This window comes from Amphibalanus amphitrite, unplaced genomic scaffold (assembly GCF_019059575.1).
Source record: "Amphibalanus amphitrite isolate SeventyFive unplaced genomic scaffold, NRLGWU_Aamphi_draft 000330F_arrow, whole genome shotgun sequence".
Classification (NCBI taxonomy): Eukaryota; Metazoa; Arthropoda; class Thecostraca; order Balanomorpha; family Balanidae; genus Amphibalanus; species Amphibalanus amphitrite.
In genome coordinates this window covers 292,879-307,834 of record NW_024881825.1, presented here as the reverse complement: position 1 = coordinate 307,834, position 14,956 = coordinate 292,879, and the positions used below count along the sequence as shown (strand labels likewise).

At 52.0% G+C, this 14,956-nt stretch overlaps 1 protein-coding gene across 8 annotated transcripts; it reads left to right on the top strand.

The window, feature by feature from the left end:
• Positions 1-1,089: 1,089 nt before the first annotated feature.
• Positions 1,090-14,249, top strand: LOC122388672 (ATP-dependent Clp protease ATP-binding subunit clpX-like, mitochondrial). Of its 8 annotated transcripts, none has more exons than XM_043379955.1 (13): positions 1,090-1,135; positions 4,838-4,860; positions 6,329-6,421; positions 6,547-6,726; positions 7,705-7,847; positions 8,136-8,313; positions 9,021-9,401; positions 9,626-9,726; positions 9,989-10,144; positions 10,657-10,827; positions 12,343-12,471; positions 13,065-13,157; positions 13,602-14,249. In XM_043379955.1, exons 3-13 carry the CDS (start codon positions 6,343-6,345, stop codon positions 13,764-13,766), a joined length of 1,776 nt encoding a protein of 591 aa, XP_043235890.1. In that variant the 5' UTR covers positions 1,090-1,135; positions 4,838-4,860; positions 6,329-6,342; the 3' UTR covers positions 13,767-14,249. The 8 variants fall into 8 exon arrangements, with proteins under 8 accessions (XP_043235890.1, XP_043235885.1, XP_043235888.1 ...); XM_043379950.1 differs by having other exon boundaries at positions 8,136-8,325; XM_043379953.1 differs by lacking the exons at positions 1,090-1,135; positions 4,838-4,860 and adding an exon at positions 4,881-5,026 and having other exon boundaries at positions 8,136-8,325.
• The last annotated feature ends 707 nt before the right edge of the window (positions 14,250-14,956 follow it).

The window sequence follows — 14,956 nt, the reverse complement described above, 5'->3', positions numbered from 1 at the left end:
TGTGTGATGTTCCATGGGTCCATTGTTTGGTCTTTCGCTGTTAGCTGTGATTGTGTTCGAGCACTGGGGTGGGTTACAAGAGCGAAGGTGCTGACTTCTTAGCAATATCGACTTGTCATCGTCATTTGTCACCTTGTCATCCACATTATGTTTCTTTTGCGGTCAGTTTTAATGCAATGCTCCTCCACTACAGGGTATTGTGCCGTCTGTCATTCGGGGTTTCCTCCAGCAACACTAGCCAACCGAAGGGAGAGTTCTATTTATCACTTGGCAGTGTCGGCGATGTCCCTCGCTTTGATGTCGATGGGTTCTGAGCTCCGATTAGTGCTTGTGGTGCTCACGATCCAGCGGATCATCTCACGGACGAAACCCCAGGGGAGCACGTCCGTTGGCTTCATTGCCAAAGCGTGAACTTCGGCGAGGACTATGGTCTAAACAACAGTAGTTGGCGATTCAACTGAAGCCAAACGGATTACGGACAAGTCGGACGATCGAAGTTCCCTGCAAAGTCACATCGCGTGGCAGTCCTCTGGGCGATAAGAGCATGATGTGTGGGGCGGCGCCGGCCCACCACCGGTAAGTCTGCCGGGCGGGCTCACGAGCATTGCCGTTTGAGTGCGACACCTCCTTCCATCCTAACGACGGCCAGGCTAGATGAACGAAAGAGTTCCCGCTAATATCTCTGGTTATGGAGGGGGGGGGGGGGTGAAGTTAGAGCTGTTGTCGGGCGTTCGCCTGCCCGATGAAACGATCGAACGAAACCACGCATGGAATGGCTAAGTTTTGATGACTGAAAAGTGATTTAGAGTCACTAGCCGCTGTCTGTTTGTGTATTGTAGAAGCCCTGAATAGGCTAGCGAACAATTCAGATATAATTCCTGTGGCTCGAATTCTATCGATGATCTGCATTTGTCTTTGCATGGAGCAATCGTTCTTCGGTCATCATAATCTGAAATTTATTGAACCAATTGTTGGCATTTGTTGGATGTTTCAGGGGCTCACTGAAGTTCCCTCAATGACGTCACTGCGAAGATGAATAGTGCAACTAATTTCGTAAAATAGATGCTACTTTAGCTTTACAAAGCGAGAGGAGTATTCCACATTGACCTGCGGCGTGGACCGTCAATTACTAGCTCATATTTATGGCTCTCTCTATCGTCTGGAGGTTTCGAAAGATGCTCTCCAGAGATGGCGCTAGTAAATTTGGCTGACATGACGTCATGCTAAAAAGTGATGGATTTTGTGAGAGCAAATGTAATAAAAGTTGAAAATTTTGTACTTTTGCTTAATTAAGAAAAAATAAATATACAATTGTTCAAAACAGCGTTTTCCTCATTCATCCTTCATTGTTTTAAGAGGAATATAGACAATTTAAATATTTTTTCTTGACCGCAATTCGCACACGCACTAAATTAAAAGCTGGAGTTTTGTGCGTTCGTAAATTGTGATTTGAGAAAATAAATTGACAATTATCTTTTGCACTTTTGCTTTACAATCATTTTTCAATGCAGATGAATGCATAAATTATTCAAAAATAGGCATATCTTTGAAATATTATGATTTTCCACAAGCAAATTTTCCCAAAAACTTGAACTACTTACAACTGACGAACGCATCCAATAATCTGGATGTCTTAGGATGAGTTCGTCATTTTTTCCCAAGGAAATACGATACAGTTCAAGCTATTTTACCGATTTATTAGGGTACTTTTGCCAATGAATTAATAAATAAATGACAACAATTAATCTCATTATCAACCATACTCGGAAGCATTTTTTTCGCATAAGCGCGAACACATCCGCGCTTTCATGAAAAGTCACGCCTGTAGATGTCAGGACTGCTGCTTTATGTTTCGCAAGGTGGCGCAGCGCGCAGGGTGCCGACTACCGAGGCTGAGGTCTCCAGACTCTCCACCACGATTTAACTTGGAAATGGCCGATGGGGAAGGTCTCACCCAAAAACGGACGCCCTTTTACACAGCTGCATAAAGAGAATGAATTATTGGCATAGCTGACCACACGTCCCCTCCCCCTCTCCGCCCCAGCTCAATAGGAAATATCGCCTATTTTCCTTAGTCAGTTATATTCTGACTAATTTCTCACTCTTCCCAGTAAACCTTAACATGCATGATGCAGATGTCCACTGCGTAAGTCGTGTGCTTCCGTATGTGTGCCAACTATATAGTGTTGCCTACACTCTACAGTACAGCCTACTGCTTCCCCATTGTCGTTATAATTGGTGATTCTCAGGTCAAAAGTTACACAGTGGTCTCAGAGAACAATCGTTTCAACAAATTAACGATTCAAACCATTGCATTCTACTTATATTCCGGTCAGTTCTGCTACTAAACGATTCCGGCAAAACACTCTTTAGGTTATGTATTAGCGAACCACCACACAAAATTCGCCCAATCAATGGTCAGTTATTACTGCTGGGCTGAACCGTCATACGCTATATAGCCTATTGCAGTCAATATTTTCAGAACGATACTGACTGACGAAACACAACGTATTCGCGGATTCGCACATACGTTGGCACCCAGGTGGCCTGTCAGCAGCCGCACAAATCCGCACAGCGCAGCCGGGATTTGACATTGAGATGGTACACCGTAAAGCATGCCTTTCCACACAGGCACAAGCACAGGGACACAAATTCTCAAAATCCAAACTTATTCCAATACTGGTCAATTGCGAATAGGCATAAAGTTTTGAGGTTTTCTCATGTTCATTCTTCTTTCACTAACACACGCGGCAGACTGCAGCAGCTGCAGAACATCTCACAGAGCTGCGCTGGATGCAGTCATGAGCTGGGACACGGTTTGTGACCAATGACCGATCGGGGGTGCCAGCCTCCTCCCGGCACGCGATGCACTGGCCGCCGCGCAGTCGATGTCGGGGCACCGCCGGCATTCGCCGACAGGGTTCCATCCGATTCGGTGTATTGGTGGCAGCCCGAACAGTGACCCACGCGAAGCTGGCGGACGTCGATGGCCGATGAGCGATGCCCTTCCGCGACCGGCGGTGGCAGTCGGTCCCACATCAAGAACAGATACCAGTCATGCGGTCAGTCGGCGACGGCGCTGTCGCGAGCCGATCTGATGGTCGCGCGGTGGGCGTCGCCGACGTCCACCGGGACCGTCGACTGGGGGAGCGCGGCCGCCTCTTGGCCGCCGCCTCTGGTCGGCGAGCTCGTTGCGCTGTGGGACGGCATCCACTGCAAGTCGTTCACTGTGAAGCGGTCGTTTGACCGGACCTGGCAGGCGGGGAAAGGGGGCCTCAGATGAAGTAAAACCATCCCTCAGGCCAGCTTGAACTGGCTCTCCACCTCACCATGTTAGATAAGCGGACACCCTCGTGATCATCGCAGCGATGATTGCCAATTGGTGTGTCATTATGGGAGAGGATGCCAGCCTCCTTTGCAAGATAGTCTGCCTTTAATATAGTGCAGCCCGACCCATTGCCTGTGGCGCAGACTGGGCTTGATAATGCAGTGCAGGACACACCAAACGTAAGCGGCCATCTGTACCCCCTGTGCAGTAGGGCTGACTCAAGAGCCCAGAGTTGCCCTCCCCCCACCATTCTGTGCACGTGATAACTGGATGGGACATGCCATGGTCAGCATCTGTTCAAAAGCTGCCCTAAGCATGTAAAGCTCCACTGGCATGCTCAAGCATGGTCACAGTCAGTTCTCACTTCTCAGTTGAACCTCCAATGGAAACCTATCACAAAGTAGAGATCAGGGCGCCTCTCACACTGCAGCACACTCAACGACTGAGGCACCATCTCATTCTCATCACTTGCAGGTGGTTCTTGCCAGGAGCAATGCCAGCCACGCACATCAGGTGATAACAGCAGTGTACAACTGCAATCTACAAGCATCCATGTTCTTTCTGGTTTTCTCCTGTTGAGATCCACTGCCATGCATGAACTTGATGGGCTTTTGTTGAGCTCCTCCCATGTGCAGACAGGTTTCTGCTGAAACAAAGCAAAGCAAATGTGATTAATAATGGCCCTGTTTCACCATCCAGACACTGTGTGCACTGGTAGCTACGGCATACCATAGCATCACTCAAATGACGTTGCATGTGATCTCTTAGTTTATGATCAATCGCGTTTGGAACAGAGTGAGAGGTTCTGAAAAACCGTACCAAGAACAGAGGTTTGAGTTCAAATACTGCTAGCATGCTGCTGGTGCTGGTACCGCAGCGTGCTAGCGTTCTGGGATGCTGTCATAGCTTAGCGTCACAGTGAAGTTTGTTGACACTGCCATGGAAACCCAATGCTCTGACACACGCAGCGCACTGCAGTGCTGAGCACTGCAGTGCGTGCTCTGCCGTGAAACACCACCCATGAACGTTGGTTGCATGACCAGGATGGAGCAGTGTGGCAGACAGTGATTTTAATTTTAATTGCACTTCCTAGAGATTAAAATGTTGTTGGTGAAATTGCTATTCATTATTCCTATAACCATTGTCTAAATTTCACATTTCAAGACAGCATCAGCATTGACATGTTATATAAAATAAGGTTTAGACTTCAGGTGGTCCCGGGTTCAGCTTAAGTAAAACAAGGGCAAAAAATTGTCAAAAAAATATTTAAAAAAAATACCTGCCTTCATCAACACCTCATCTAATCTAACCTCATCCTCATCTAACAAGGCCCTAAAAGCAAAAACCGTTTGAATAACAATGTAATATTTTGCAACCGCTGCACCATTACTGTCACGTACGCTATCCCTAGATTGGTTGCTGGTAAGTAGTGGTTGTCGTCATCAACTCGTCATGCAGCAGCTGATTGGGATGGGCGGGGCCTATTTTTATCCAGGCGATAGAGAGAGCCATATTTATTTGGTTTGTGTATGGTGAGTAATTTTCATCCTATGATTTTAAATTACTATTTTGCCTTTAAGTACGTCGTTCCATTCAAGTTTCATTCAGCATAATGGGCTGATTGTCACTCATGTGCATACTATTGCGCAATTGGGGCGATCGTGGCGAATCAAGTTGCTGTGGTGGCATCTGCATTATGTAACCATTTCTTGATTATTTTTCATATTTTTCCTTTTGGTTTAGCAATCTTAGAGTTGACTGGTTTATCTTGGATCGCTTTTACATCACTGCTATGGATCATATTGATTTCATGCCTTATAAATCAAAATGACTTGTGTGAACTCAGAACTGTCATTCAGTTTTTTTCTGGATGACAGTGAATCCAAATGCTTATGCTACCTTGGGAGTGTTTTTTTTTTATTTATTTATGCAGTTTATCTGGCTCTGCTTTTGAGTCTTCAATTCATTGAATTGCTTGTGTCTCAATCAATATTGCTCTTACACGTGGGCTTTTTAAAAGCAAGTTTAAAACCATTTGATGCACTGTTTGGTTAAAAGTTAAAACTGTTTTTTTTTTAATTGTAAAGCAATATGGTATTCTTTGGTGTAATGATTTTGGCCCAGTTTCCATGGGTACCTGTAACGTACCTGTGATTCAGATTAGTAAAAGTGGATTAGCTAATCCAGTAGGTATGTAGTGTCGATAGATGCTTGATGGGTTGATTAATGATAACATAAAGTTTTATTGCCTTGACTTATCACTTGTAGTGAAGAGCTAAAGGAAAATGTATGAATTATTTGTGTCAATCCCGATCACCAGTGCCCCTGGAAATGTGGTCATTGTTAGATAACTTGAAGCTTACTAGTGGTGTTGTGTAAGGGTTCAGTCATTCAGTAATAAATAGGTAGTATTTTTTATAATAGGGGTCAGCTGTTAATGGGCATGCTGCGGTTGGTATTTCTGTGCTTCTCACTGGTTAGGGATGTACTTTTTATCAATGAGTGGCAGAGAAATGCCAGCAAGCAGTCTCCATCGACTCCATGCATGGGATAACTGGCAGCATACTAATAAACTGGTTTTTTACAATTATTTCTGCCAGTTTCACTTCATTAAATATGGCTTGTTTGTGTCTTGCTTCTGTATTTGCACCTGGGCCAGTATCTTGTACAGTATAAGTATGGCAGGGCTTTTCTAAGTTATGGTACTTGATGCTGCAATTCAGAATAAGATGTTCTATTGTAAATAGGTGTTTTGCTTATACCAGATAAGAAAATGGTCATTATTATGGCACAAATTTGTTCTTTGAGCAATTTAAATACTAAAATGCATAATTTAATGCTCTATATTCCTGCCATTCATCTTTTTAACTGCTAAAAGAATGCATTTGTGCCATATTAATTATATAGTTACCCCATTATTTTTTATAATAATCATGGCACAAAACAACATTGATTTCACTAAGCTGTGTGATTTCATTACTTTCCCTGTTAACATTTCAGAGATCTGTGGAGCAATGGCAGGAATGAAGTGCAACTTCCGCTCAGCTCATAGAGTCCTGCGTCTTGCCATATCTCCAGCTGCCGTCAGAACAGGTGAGAGTGATTCTCTGTGTCAGTGTTATTTTTTTGACAGTACCTGCTGCAGCCACGGAGTAGTCGCTGGACTGTGGCACACACATGTCCTCTGCTGCCACTGACACACCCCTGTCCTGCCCTAGCGAGCCCGGCGCTGGGCGTCCGGCTGCTGCGCGTGCCCGGCCTGCGCCGCCCGCTGTCCACCTCCGCGGCCGCCTGCAAGTCGGCCAGCGCAGCCGGCAGCGACGGCGGCGGCGGCAAGAAGGACCAGCTGCGCTGCCCAAAGTGTGGCGACCCCTGCACACATGTGGAGACGTTTGTGTGTGAGTTGTTGGCGGGCCGGGACCGGCAGACAGCGCGGAGCGGCGCCGGTGGAGAGGGCGGTGTCCAGAGGTGGGGCCGGGTGGCGTGTGGAACACTGGGACCCAGCGATGTCTATTGACGGAAATGGGTGAGATGCAGTGATGGAAGGGATGCTGATTAGAGGGCGGTCCGTATGGTTTATGTCGGAGTCAGACTACGCTGGCGGTAAATGGCAGCATAATTACTGCGCTCGTAATAGATATCCGCTATTTGCCGAGTCAGATTGCGCCCGCGGTAAATGCCCGACTCTGACTGCGCTAGTGGTAAATGTCTGAGCCTGAACACCTTTGCGGTAAATGGACTGCGCTCGCCGCTCATGTTTTTTTTCCGCGATAATTGTCCGAGTCTGACTATGGTCACGGTACATATCCGAGGCTGAGTGCGTTCGTGATAAATATCTACTATTTTTCTAAGTCTGAGTGCACCGGTGATAATAATTGTTTGAATCTGACTGCGCTCGTCGTAAATGCCCGAGTCTGACTGCTTTCACGGTAAATATCCGAGGAGTCCGACTGCGCGTACGGTGAATGTCCGAATTTGGCTGCGCTCTCGGTAAATACCTGAGTCTGATTGCGCTCTCGGTGAACGTCCGAGTCTGACAGGGCTCGGGGTTTTTACCAGCCTCACTGCGCTCGTGGTAAGTATCCGAGTATGACTTTGCTGGCGGTAAATGTTCGACTCTGACTGCGCTCGTGGTTAACCTCCTAGTCTGGCTGTGCTCGCGTTTTAAGATATCCGAGTCTGACTGCGCTCGCCGCTCGCGGTGATAAGGTATCCGTTGCTGTCCGATATTGGCTGCGCTCGCAGTGAATATCCGGCGCTGTCCGATTCTGACCGGGCGGGCGGTGCCTGTCCGACGCTGTCCGTTTCTGACCGCGCTGGCGGCGGCTGCCCGGCGCTGTCCGATTCTGACCGGGCGGGCGATGACTGTCCGACAGCGTCCACCCGGTTCGTCAAGTGCGAGAACTGTCACCACTTTTTCGTGGTGCTGTCCGATGTCGACTCGAAGCGGACCATCAAAGAGAACGAGCTCAGTCAGCGGCAGTCGCTCCACAGGAAACCGCCGCCGGCGCCCAAAAAGGTCAGTCCGGGCGCCGTGCTGGTATTGCACTGGAAATGTCCTCTGCTGTATGATCCGCTATGTCCTCAGGCGCACGTTATTCTCAGCTGTACGATGTGTTATACTGCATGACCTGATGTTTTCTCAATGTATGTACAATGTACATGCATGTTCACTGACACGCTGCGTCCTCTGTCATATAAGCTGCCATGTTCTCAGTGTATGACGCGCCGTGTTATTAGTGTCTCCTGTCGTGTTTTCAGTGTTTCCACCACTGTGTTCTCAGTGTATGACCCGCTGTGTTGTCAGATATACGAGTATCTGGAGCTGCAGGTGATTGGCCAGCAGGCGGCCAAAAAGGTGCTCTCCGTGGCCGTGTACAACCACTACAAGCGCATCTACCACAACCTGCCGGGCGGCGGCGGCGGCGGCGGCCCGCCCGGCCCGGGCGGCGCCGAGCAGAGCTCACACACGTTCACTCACAGAGGTGAGACCAAAGGTAATCCACCGACACAGCGGACGGCGCGCGCGGACCGCGGGAGGTGTGGGGAGCTGAGCCTGAGAATCTCGCTGAGCGCTGACTGGCCGACACAGTGCAGACTGCAGGGCCCCTCCCGGGCCGGCCGCGGGGCAGGGGACTGAACTTCTGGCGAGCTGACTGGCTAGTCGGGGGCCGCCGGGGTCATACGGTGCTGTTTATAGTGGCACGCTCTGATGGGCGTGCTATGAGCCGTTTTGAGCCAGTGATTACGGTGATACGATGTGTACTGTGTTATGTGTACCACGTGTTGACCACGTGCACTTAATTAGATTTAACTAGATTGGGTGCGTTCTTATCATGTCAGTCAGCGGAAGTCGACCTCAGGCTCAGCGCCGCTGCTCCGCTAACCCGTCTGTGTGTTTTCCGGACAGACCTACTGACCTCACTGTGTGTGTGTTTGTTTTCCGGACAGATCTACTGACCCTTCTGTGTTTGTTTTCGGATAGATTTGCTGACGCCTCTGTGTGTATGGTCCGCACAGTGCTGACCCCTCTGTGTGTGTGGTCCGGACAGATATGCTGATCTCTGTGCGTGTGGTCCGCACTGATCCGCTGATCACTCCTCTGTGTTTGGCTGGGACAGATCTGCTAACCCCGCTGTGTGTATTTTCCGGACAGATTTGCTGACCCCACTTTGTGCGTGTTTTCGGACAGATCTGCTGCACATCACCGGCCTGACGCAGAACCACGGACTGGGCGTGACGTTCCACAAGCCGGAGGACGGCGCAGCCGGCGGTCAGTCCAAGGGCGGCGCTGCCGAGCCGCCGCCGGCCGGCCTGCACCAGCACAGCAGCGACATCCTGGACGCCAAGACGCACCACATGCAGCTGGACAAGTCCAACATCCTGCTGCTGGGGCCCACCGGCGTCGGCAAGACGCTGCTGGCGCAGACAATCGCCAAGTGCCTGGACGTGCCGTTCGCCATCTGCGACTGCACCACGCTCACGCAGGCCGGCTACGTGGGCGAGGACATCGAGTCGGTCATCGCCAAACTGCTGCAGGACGCCAACTACCAGGTGGAGCGCGCCCAGCAGGGTGAGTGACAGATCACGGGGATCTGTAGGGGTAGGGGGGGGGGGCGGATCAAGGGACATGAAGGGAGGATGTACCCAACAGGGTAAGCGACGGACACTGGGACTTGTAGAGGAAGAGATGTCAGCGGGATGAGTGGCAGATCACGGGACGAGCTGGATAAGATCGGCGCCGTGCCCGGTGTGTGTGTGTGTATGTGTGTGTAACTCAGTCCCCCTGCGCGGCAGGTATCGTGTTTCTGGACGAGGTGGATAAGATCGGCGCCGTGCCGGGCATCCACCAGCTGAGGGATGTCGGCGGCGAGGGCGTCCAGCAGGCCATGCTCAAGGTGACGATCTAGGCACCATAGGTCCCCAAAGGCGAAAATAACGCCCCACACATTTTTCTTCTCATTGCCTAGCTGGTGCGCCGTGACAACCGGCGAACGACGATCTGTTTGCTATATCATAGTCTCTGTTTGTTATATGTTTTTCGTTACCTATATTAACGTATATTAGAGCCACTCAGTCCGTGACGTGACGCCCTATCCCGGTTGAAAAGAGGACTGCCATTCAGTCCTGTGACCCCCCCCCCCTCACCCCCGCGGTCAGATGCTGGAGGGGACGGTGGTGAACGTGCCGGAGAAGAACTCGCCGCGGAAGCTGCGCGGCGAGTCTGTTCAGGTGGACACCACCAACATCCTGTTCGTCGCCTCGGGCGCCTTCAACGGGCTCGACCGCGTCATCAGCAGGAGGAAAAACGAAAAGGTGGGCACACTGGGCAGGGAGACTCCGAAGGCAGACTGGTCTCGGAGACACTTGGGAGGCGGGGGCGAGCCTTATATTTGTGAGCGCGACCAGTCTGAAAAAACCCTGCTGTTAAGGCTTTTACTTTTTCTTATTGGCCACCTTTTGACACGACATTTACATGACGTAGGGTTCGGTCATCGGTGCGGTCATTCCGGGCGAGCTTACATGTATGGACATAATAATCACTTTGTCCAATGATTAGTAGAAAACAATTGTAATGCAGAGCACTCTTTAATTCTGCTGTGCCCTTCTTTCGGGTAATTGTGCCGGTGTTGTTGCCGATGTTGTCTTCGGTGTTGATTCGGGCGTTGTCTCCGTTGTTATTTCCGATACTGTACCGCTGTTGTATCGGGTGACGTACCACTATTGTATCGGATGCTGTGCTGCTGTTGTGTTCGTTGCTGTGCTGTCACGTCACCCCGTCCCCCTTCCACCCTGTATGTGACGCCGCTTCTCCCGCCCTCCGGCAGTACCTGGGTTTCGGCGTGCCGGCGGCCGTGTCGCCCGGCCGGCGGGCCGCCTCGCAGGCCGACCAGGCCAACCAGGCGGGCGTCTCGGCCGTGGCCGAGGACAATCAGGAGCGGGACGCCATGCTCAGCGCCGTCGAGGCCAGGGACCTCATCGAGTTCGGCATGATCCCGGTACGGCCGCGAGCGGGACGGAGAGGAGCCGCGGATGGGACGGACAGGGGTCGCTCTCGTGCGGGGAGAGCGACCCCTGTACACTGTACACGATACACTGCTCCGGTACGGGGAGGGGACACGGGGACGGGAGGGACTTTTCCGGGAAGGACAGGGAATAGAGGAGGGTGCGGGGAGGAAATATGTGACGGGGAGGAGGGCCGTTTTGTCCCAGGCTCGGAAACATTGGTCTTACAGTTCTGATTCTAGAATGTTTCCACGGTGTCACACTACAGGAGTCTGCTCAAAGCATGTTCAAAGCATGGATGACGACGTTTGTAGGCATGCCCAAGAGTGGTGGTGCATTAGATCTTCATTGAAGCTGACAAAAAGCAAATGTTGAATGTTGATATTACTTCACAGCTTCGACACGCGACTTTGTCACAAGACATTGAACACGCGTCAAGTCAGTCTACTAAGTCTGATTACGAGCGAGCGAGCGCAGCGAGCAAAGCGAGTCTTTTCAATATAACGGAAAAATCTCAGTATGAGCGGCCCGGCCCGGCCCGGCCCGGCCCGGCCCGGCCTGTAACGCTTTTGAGAGGCTTATATCTCAGCAACCGCTGGACCGATTGGCCTGCGGTCTTTTTTGTTGGGTAGCCCCATCCCTTCTACCCCGTAATTGACTACTTGTGATACATCTAAGTCACCGTCGTGGCACGTGCCACGTGAAAAGTCAAGGGTGTTCAAGCAGTTTTGCAAAAGTAGTGATTTTGAGAGGCCCATATCTCAGTAGCGGCTTGAGCGATTGTCTTGCGGTAATTTTTATAGGGTAGCTGCATCCCTTCTACCAAAGGTCGCATACTCTCGAAGCATGTGGGTCACCCCCAGTGCACGTGCAAAATACAACAATAAGAGGTGTCAAATTTGTTCCCATTTCAGTAACTCGGTAATTACTGGGGCGATTTCGCTGAAACTTGGCATACAGGTAGGCACCCACCAGGCAATGCATTCCCATGTGTTGCGGTTAGGGTGCTACTGCACGTGCGCACGTGCAGGGGGCGTTTCCAGATCTCGAGAACGGCTGGGCCGATTGCGCTCAAATTTGGTACACGGTTGGGGACCGGTTAGTAGGGTGCCGTGCAAAAGTCATTTTGGACCCCGTTTGCACGTGCGCACGTGCACAATGCCGCTTCCAGATCTCAGGAACGGCTGGGCCGATTGCGTTCAAATTTGGCACACCGCTAGCGACCAGTTAGAAGGGTGCTTTGCGCAAGCCCGTTGGAAGTACCCTCTCGCCCTTCCGCACGTGCAGGGCTCACTATCTCGCTCGCTCGTTCTTCGCCCAAAAGGCGGTTTTACTGGTTTGTTATAATTTGCTGCTTGGCTTGCTGACGTAACCATTACCACTGGTACTACGACTACTCTAACCTGAACTTTCGCCGGGCCTCTGATCGGAGCTGTGACCGCCCCCCCCCCCCCCCCTGCCGGTCCTCCGGACCAGAACTCTGACCCTCCCCGCCTTTCCTCCTACAGGAGTTTTGCGGCCGGTTCCCGGTGATTGTGCCGTTCCACTCGCTCGACACCGAGATGCTGGTCCGCATCCTGACAGAGCCGCAGAACGCGCTCATACCTCAGTACCAGATGCTGTTTGGCATGGACAAGGTGAGGGAGGCTCCACGGAGCTGCAGAACGCGCTTATACCCCAGTACCAGATGCTCTTTAGTATGGACAAGGTGAGAAAGACTCTACGGAGCCTCAGAACGCGCTCATACCCCAGTACCAGATGCTCTTTGGTATGGACAAGGTGAAAGACTAGACTCTACGGAGCCGCAGGACGCGCTCATACCCCAGTACCAGATGCTCTTTGGTATGGACAAGGTGAGATATGAGACTCTACGGAGCCGCAGAACGCCCTCATACCCCAGTACCAGATGCTCTTTGGTATGGACAAGGTGAGAGATGAGACTCTACGGAGCCGCAGAACGCGCTCATACCCCAGTGCCAGATGCTGTTTGGTATGGACAAGGTGAGGGAGGCTCCACGGAGCCGCAGAACACGCCACCCCAATAACTGTCAGATGCTGAGAGGTAGTTCGTCCCAGGGGCGGCTCAACGTGTTACAGTACATTATGTTCGGCTCAGTAGGAGTCGCGGTAGCGTTCAGAGACTGAAGCAGCTCCCCTGCGGTGTGTTGTGTGCCTGTGACCTGTGTTCTGAGTGGCGCCCCGGCGGCTCACGGCTGACCGCTGCCTGCAGGTGGACCTAACGTTCAGCCCGGGCGCGCTGCGCTCGATAGCCGCGCTGGCCATGGAGCGGCGGACCGGCGCGCGCGGCCTGCGAGCCATCGTGGTGAGTACGGCTGTCGGGGAGGGTCCGCCCCGCCCGGGAGCTCCGAACCGTCGGTTGCCTGATCTGTGGGTGCATCGGCAGCCAAAGGGGGCGGGTTGTCTGCAACGTGGCCCCGATTGTCTGATTTCTGGTCATGTGATCGGTCGCGGGTGGCAATGCTCGTCGGTCTTTTCTAAAGATCCTTTCTGTGTGTGTGTTTGAGTGGAGCCTAAGGGTGGTATGTTCCTCCACTACGCTATATGACTCCGTAAACCTATATCTGAATTCAAACATGTATTGGAGCGCGCTTCAGTTTGTTCTAATGAATGAATGCGCTTCAGCGTATTTTAATCACATTCAACCGGTAAACATCAAAAGGCTCAGCCGGTGGTGAGGCTGTGGACGGTCACTGACCCGTTCCGTCGGCCCGCCCGCCACTGACCCGTTCCGTCTGTCCGTCCGCAGGAGAAGCTGCTACTGGACGCCATGTTCGAGATCCCCGGCTCGGACATTGTCTCCGTGCACGTCACCGAGGAGATGGTGCGCTCCGGCGGCGAGCCCGTGCTCGAGCGCGCCGCGCCCTCCGACGACGGCGAGCAGCGCGAGCGCGCGCGGGCAGAGATGAAGTAGTCGGCCGGGCCGTCGGGCCGCGCCCGTCCGAGTGAGTGAGTGTGATACGGCCCGGCGCCGCTGTCCGACGGAGGCAGGCGGGCCGGGCCGGCCGGCGACCGGGACGCTCCGACCGCCCTCACCGGGCCAGCGGCAGTGCATTGCCGCGCGCATCGTCGACAGTTTTATTATGACAGATTATAATGAGTCGTATAGCATTTGACTGGTCGGGCGGTGGGCCCGTCCTGGCGGTTAGCTCAGTGTGTGGGCCGCGGTCCCCGGCGGGAGGCGGGGGCGGGCCGTGCGCGAGTGGGGAGGGAGTCGGCCGGACGCGCCGCGCCGCGACGACCACATTGTGATGAGCCGTGCCGACGGCTGTCCGGCGCGGGTTGCGGGCTGCGGGCCGGGGTGGGTGGGCTGTAGGTACCACAGATAGCGCGTCACGCACCAGCTGCAGGCGAGTGGCGTACCGCGCGAGTGCAGAATACAAACAGTGGAGTCGAGCATGGCGTTTGAACACGCTCTCGGAGGCGGGATGGGGAACTGATCAAAGTCGACATGATGCCATGTCCACTTACCCAGTTTTATCGGTTTGATCGGTTTTACGTGTCAGGTGGAAAGCCACTTTTTGATGTAGATCCTTGACGAATACACACCGCAATCGGAAGCAAACCAGTGACACGACTCTCTGGGGCGTTTTACGCCCGAGAGATACCCCCTTTCCCTTCTCTAACTCGACTCCTGGGCTACCTAGTGCCGTGCAGTAAGCGGCATTCGAAAGAGCGTCAAAATCATGAAAGTACGTCAGTGATTTTTAGGTCATGTTGTCAAAGGTTATCAAAAGTCAAGTTTTACCTGTTAACAATTCTTGCCAAATCGGCACACAACTCGTGAATGAATAGAGCTATTATAGCGCCGTAGAAAAGCGCATTCGAATTTCGATAGCTCTTCAACGTTCTTTCTGTGGACCGTCCTCAGATTCGACCAAAGATCAACGGCTTGCCTTTAGAGGGCAAAACTCTTAAAATCGACGTTTTCTACGGAAAATATTTTTCTGCAATACCTTTTCACTCGAAAAATGGCAGGACATTGATTTTGCCAGCACCGTGCTCCGATCTCAAGATGCGTCGAATGAGCTATAACCTTCTAATGAGCCTAGCCTTCTATCCAACGGGTGAACATCCCTCTTACAGGATGGCTTCAGCTCCTCC

Bases quoted from the DNA above. Each gene is read 5' to 3' on its own strand.
- LOC122388672 (XM_043379950.1), top strand. From the start codon at position 6,343: ATGGCAGGAATGAAGTGCAACTTCCGCTCAGCTCATAGAGTCCTGCGT. The intron at 10,145-10,656 runs GTGGGCACACTG...GCCCTCCGGCAG, and splicing joins GCAGGAGGAAAAACGAAAAG to TACCTGGGTTTCGGCGTGCC. The intron at 10,828-12,342 runs GTACGGCCGCGA...TTCCTCCTACAG, and splicing joins TCGAGTTCGGCATGATCCCG to GAGTTTTGCGGCCGGTTCCC.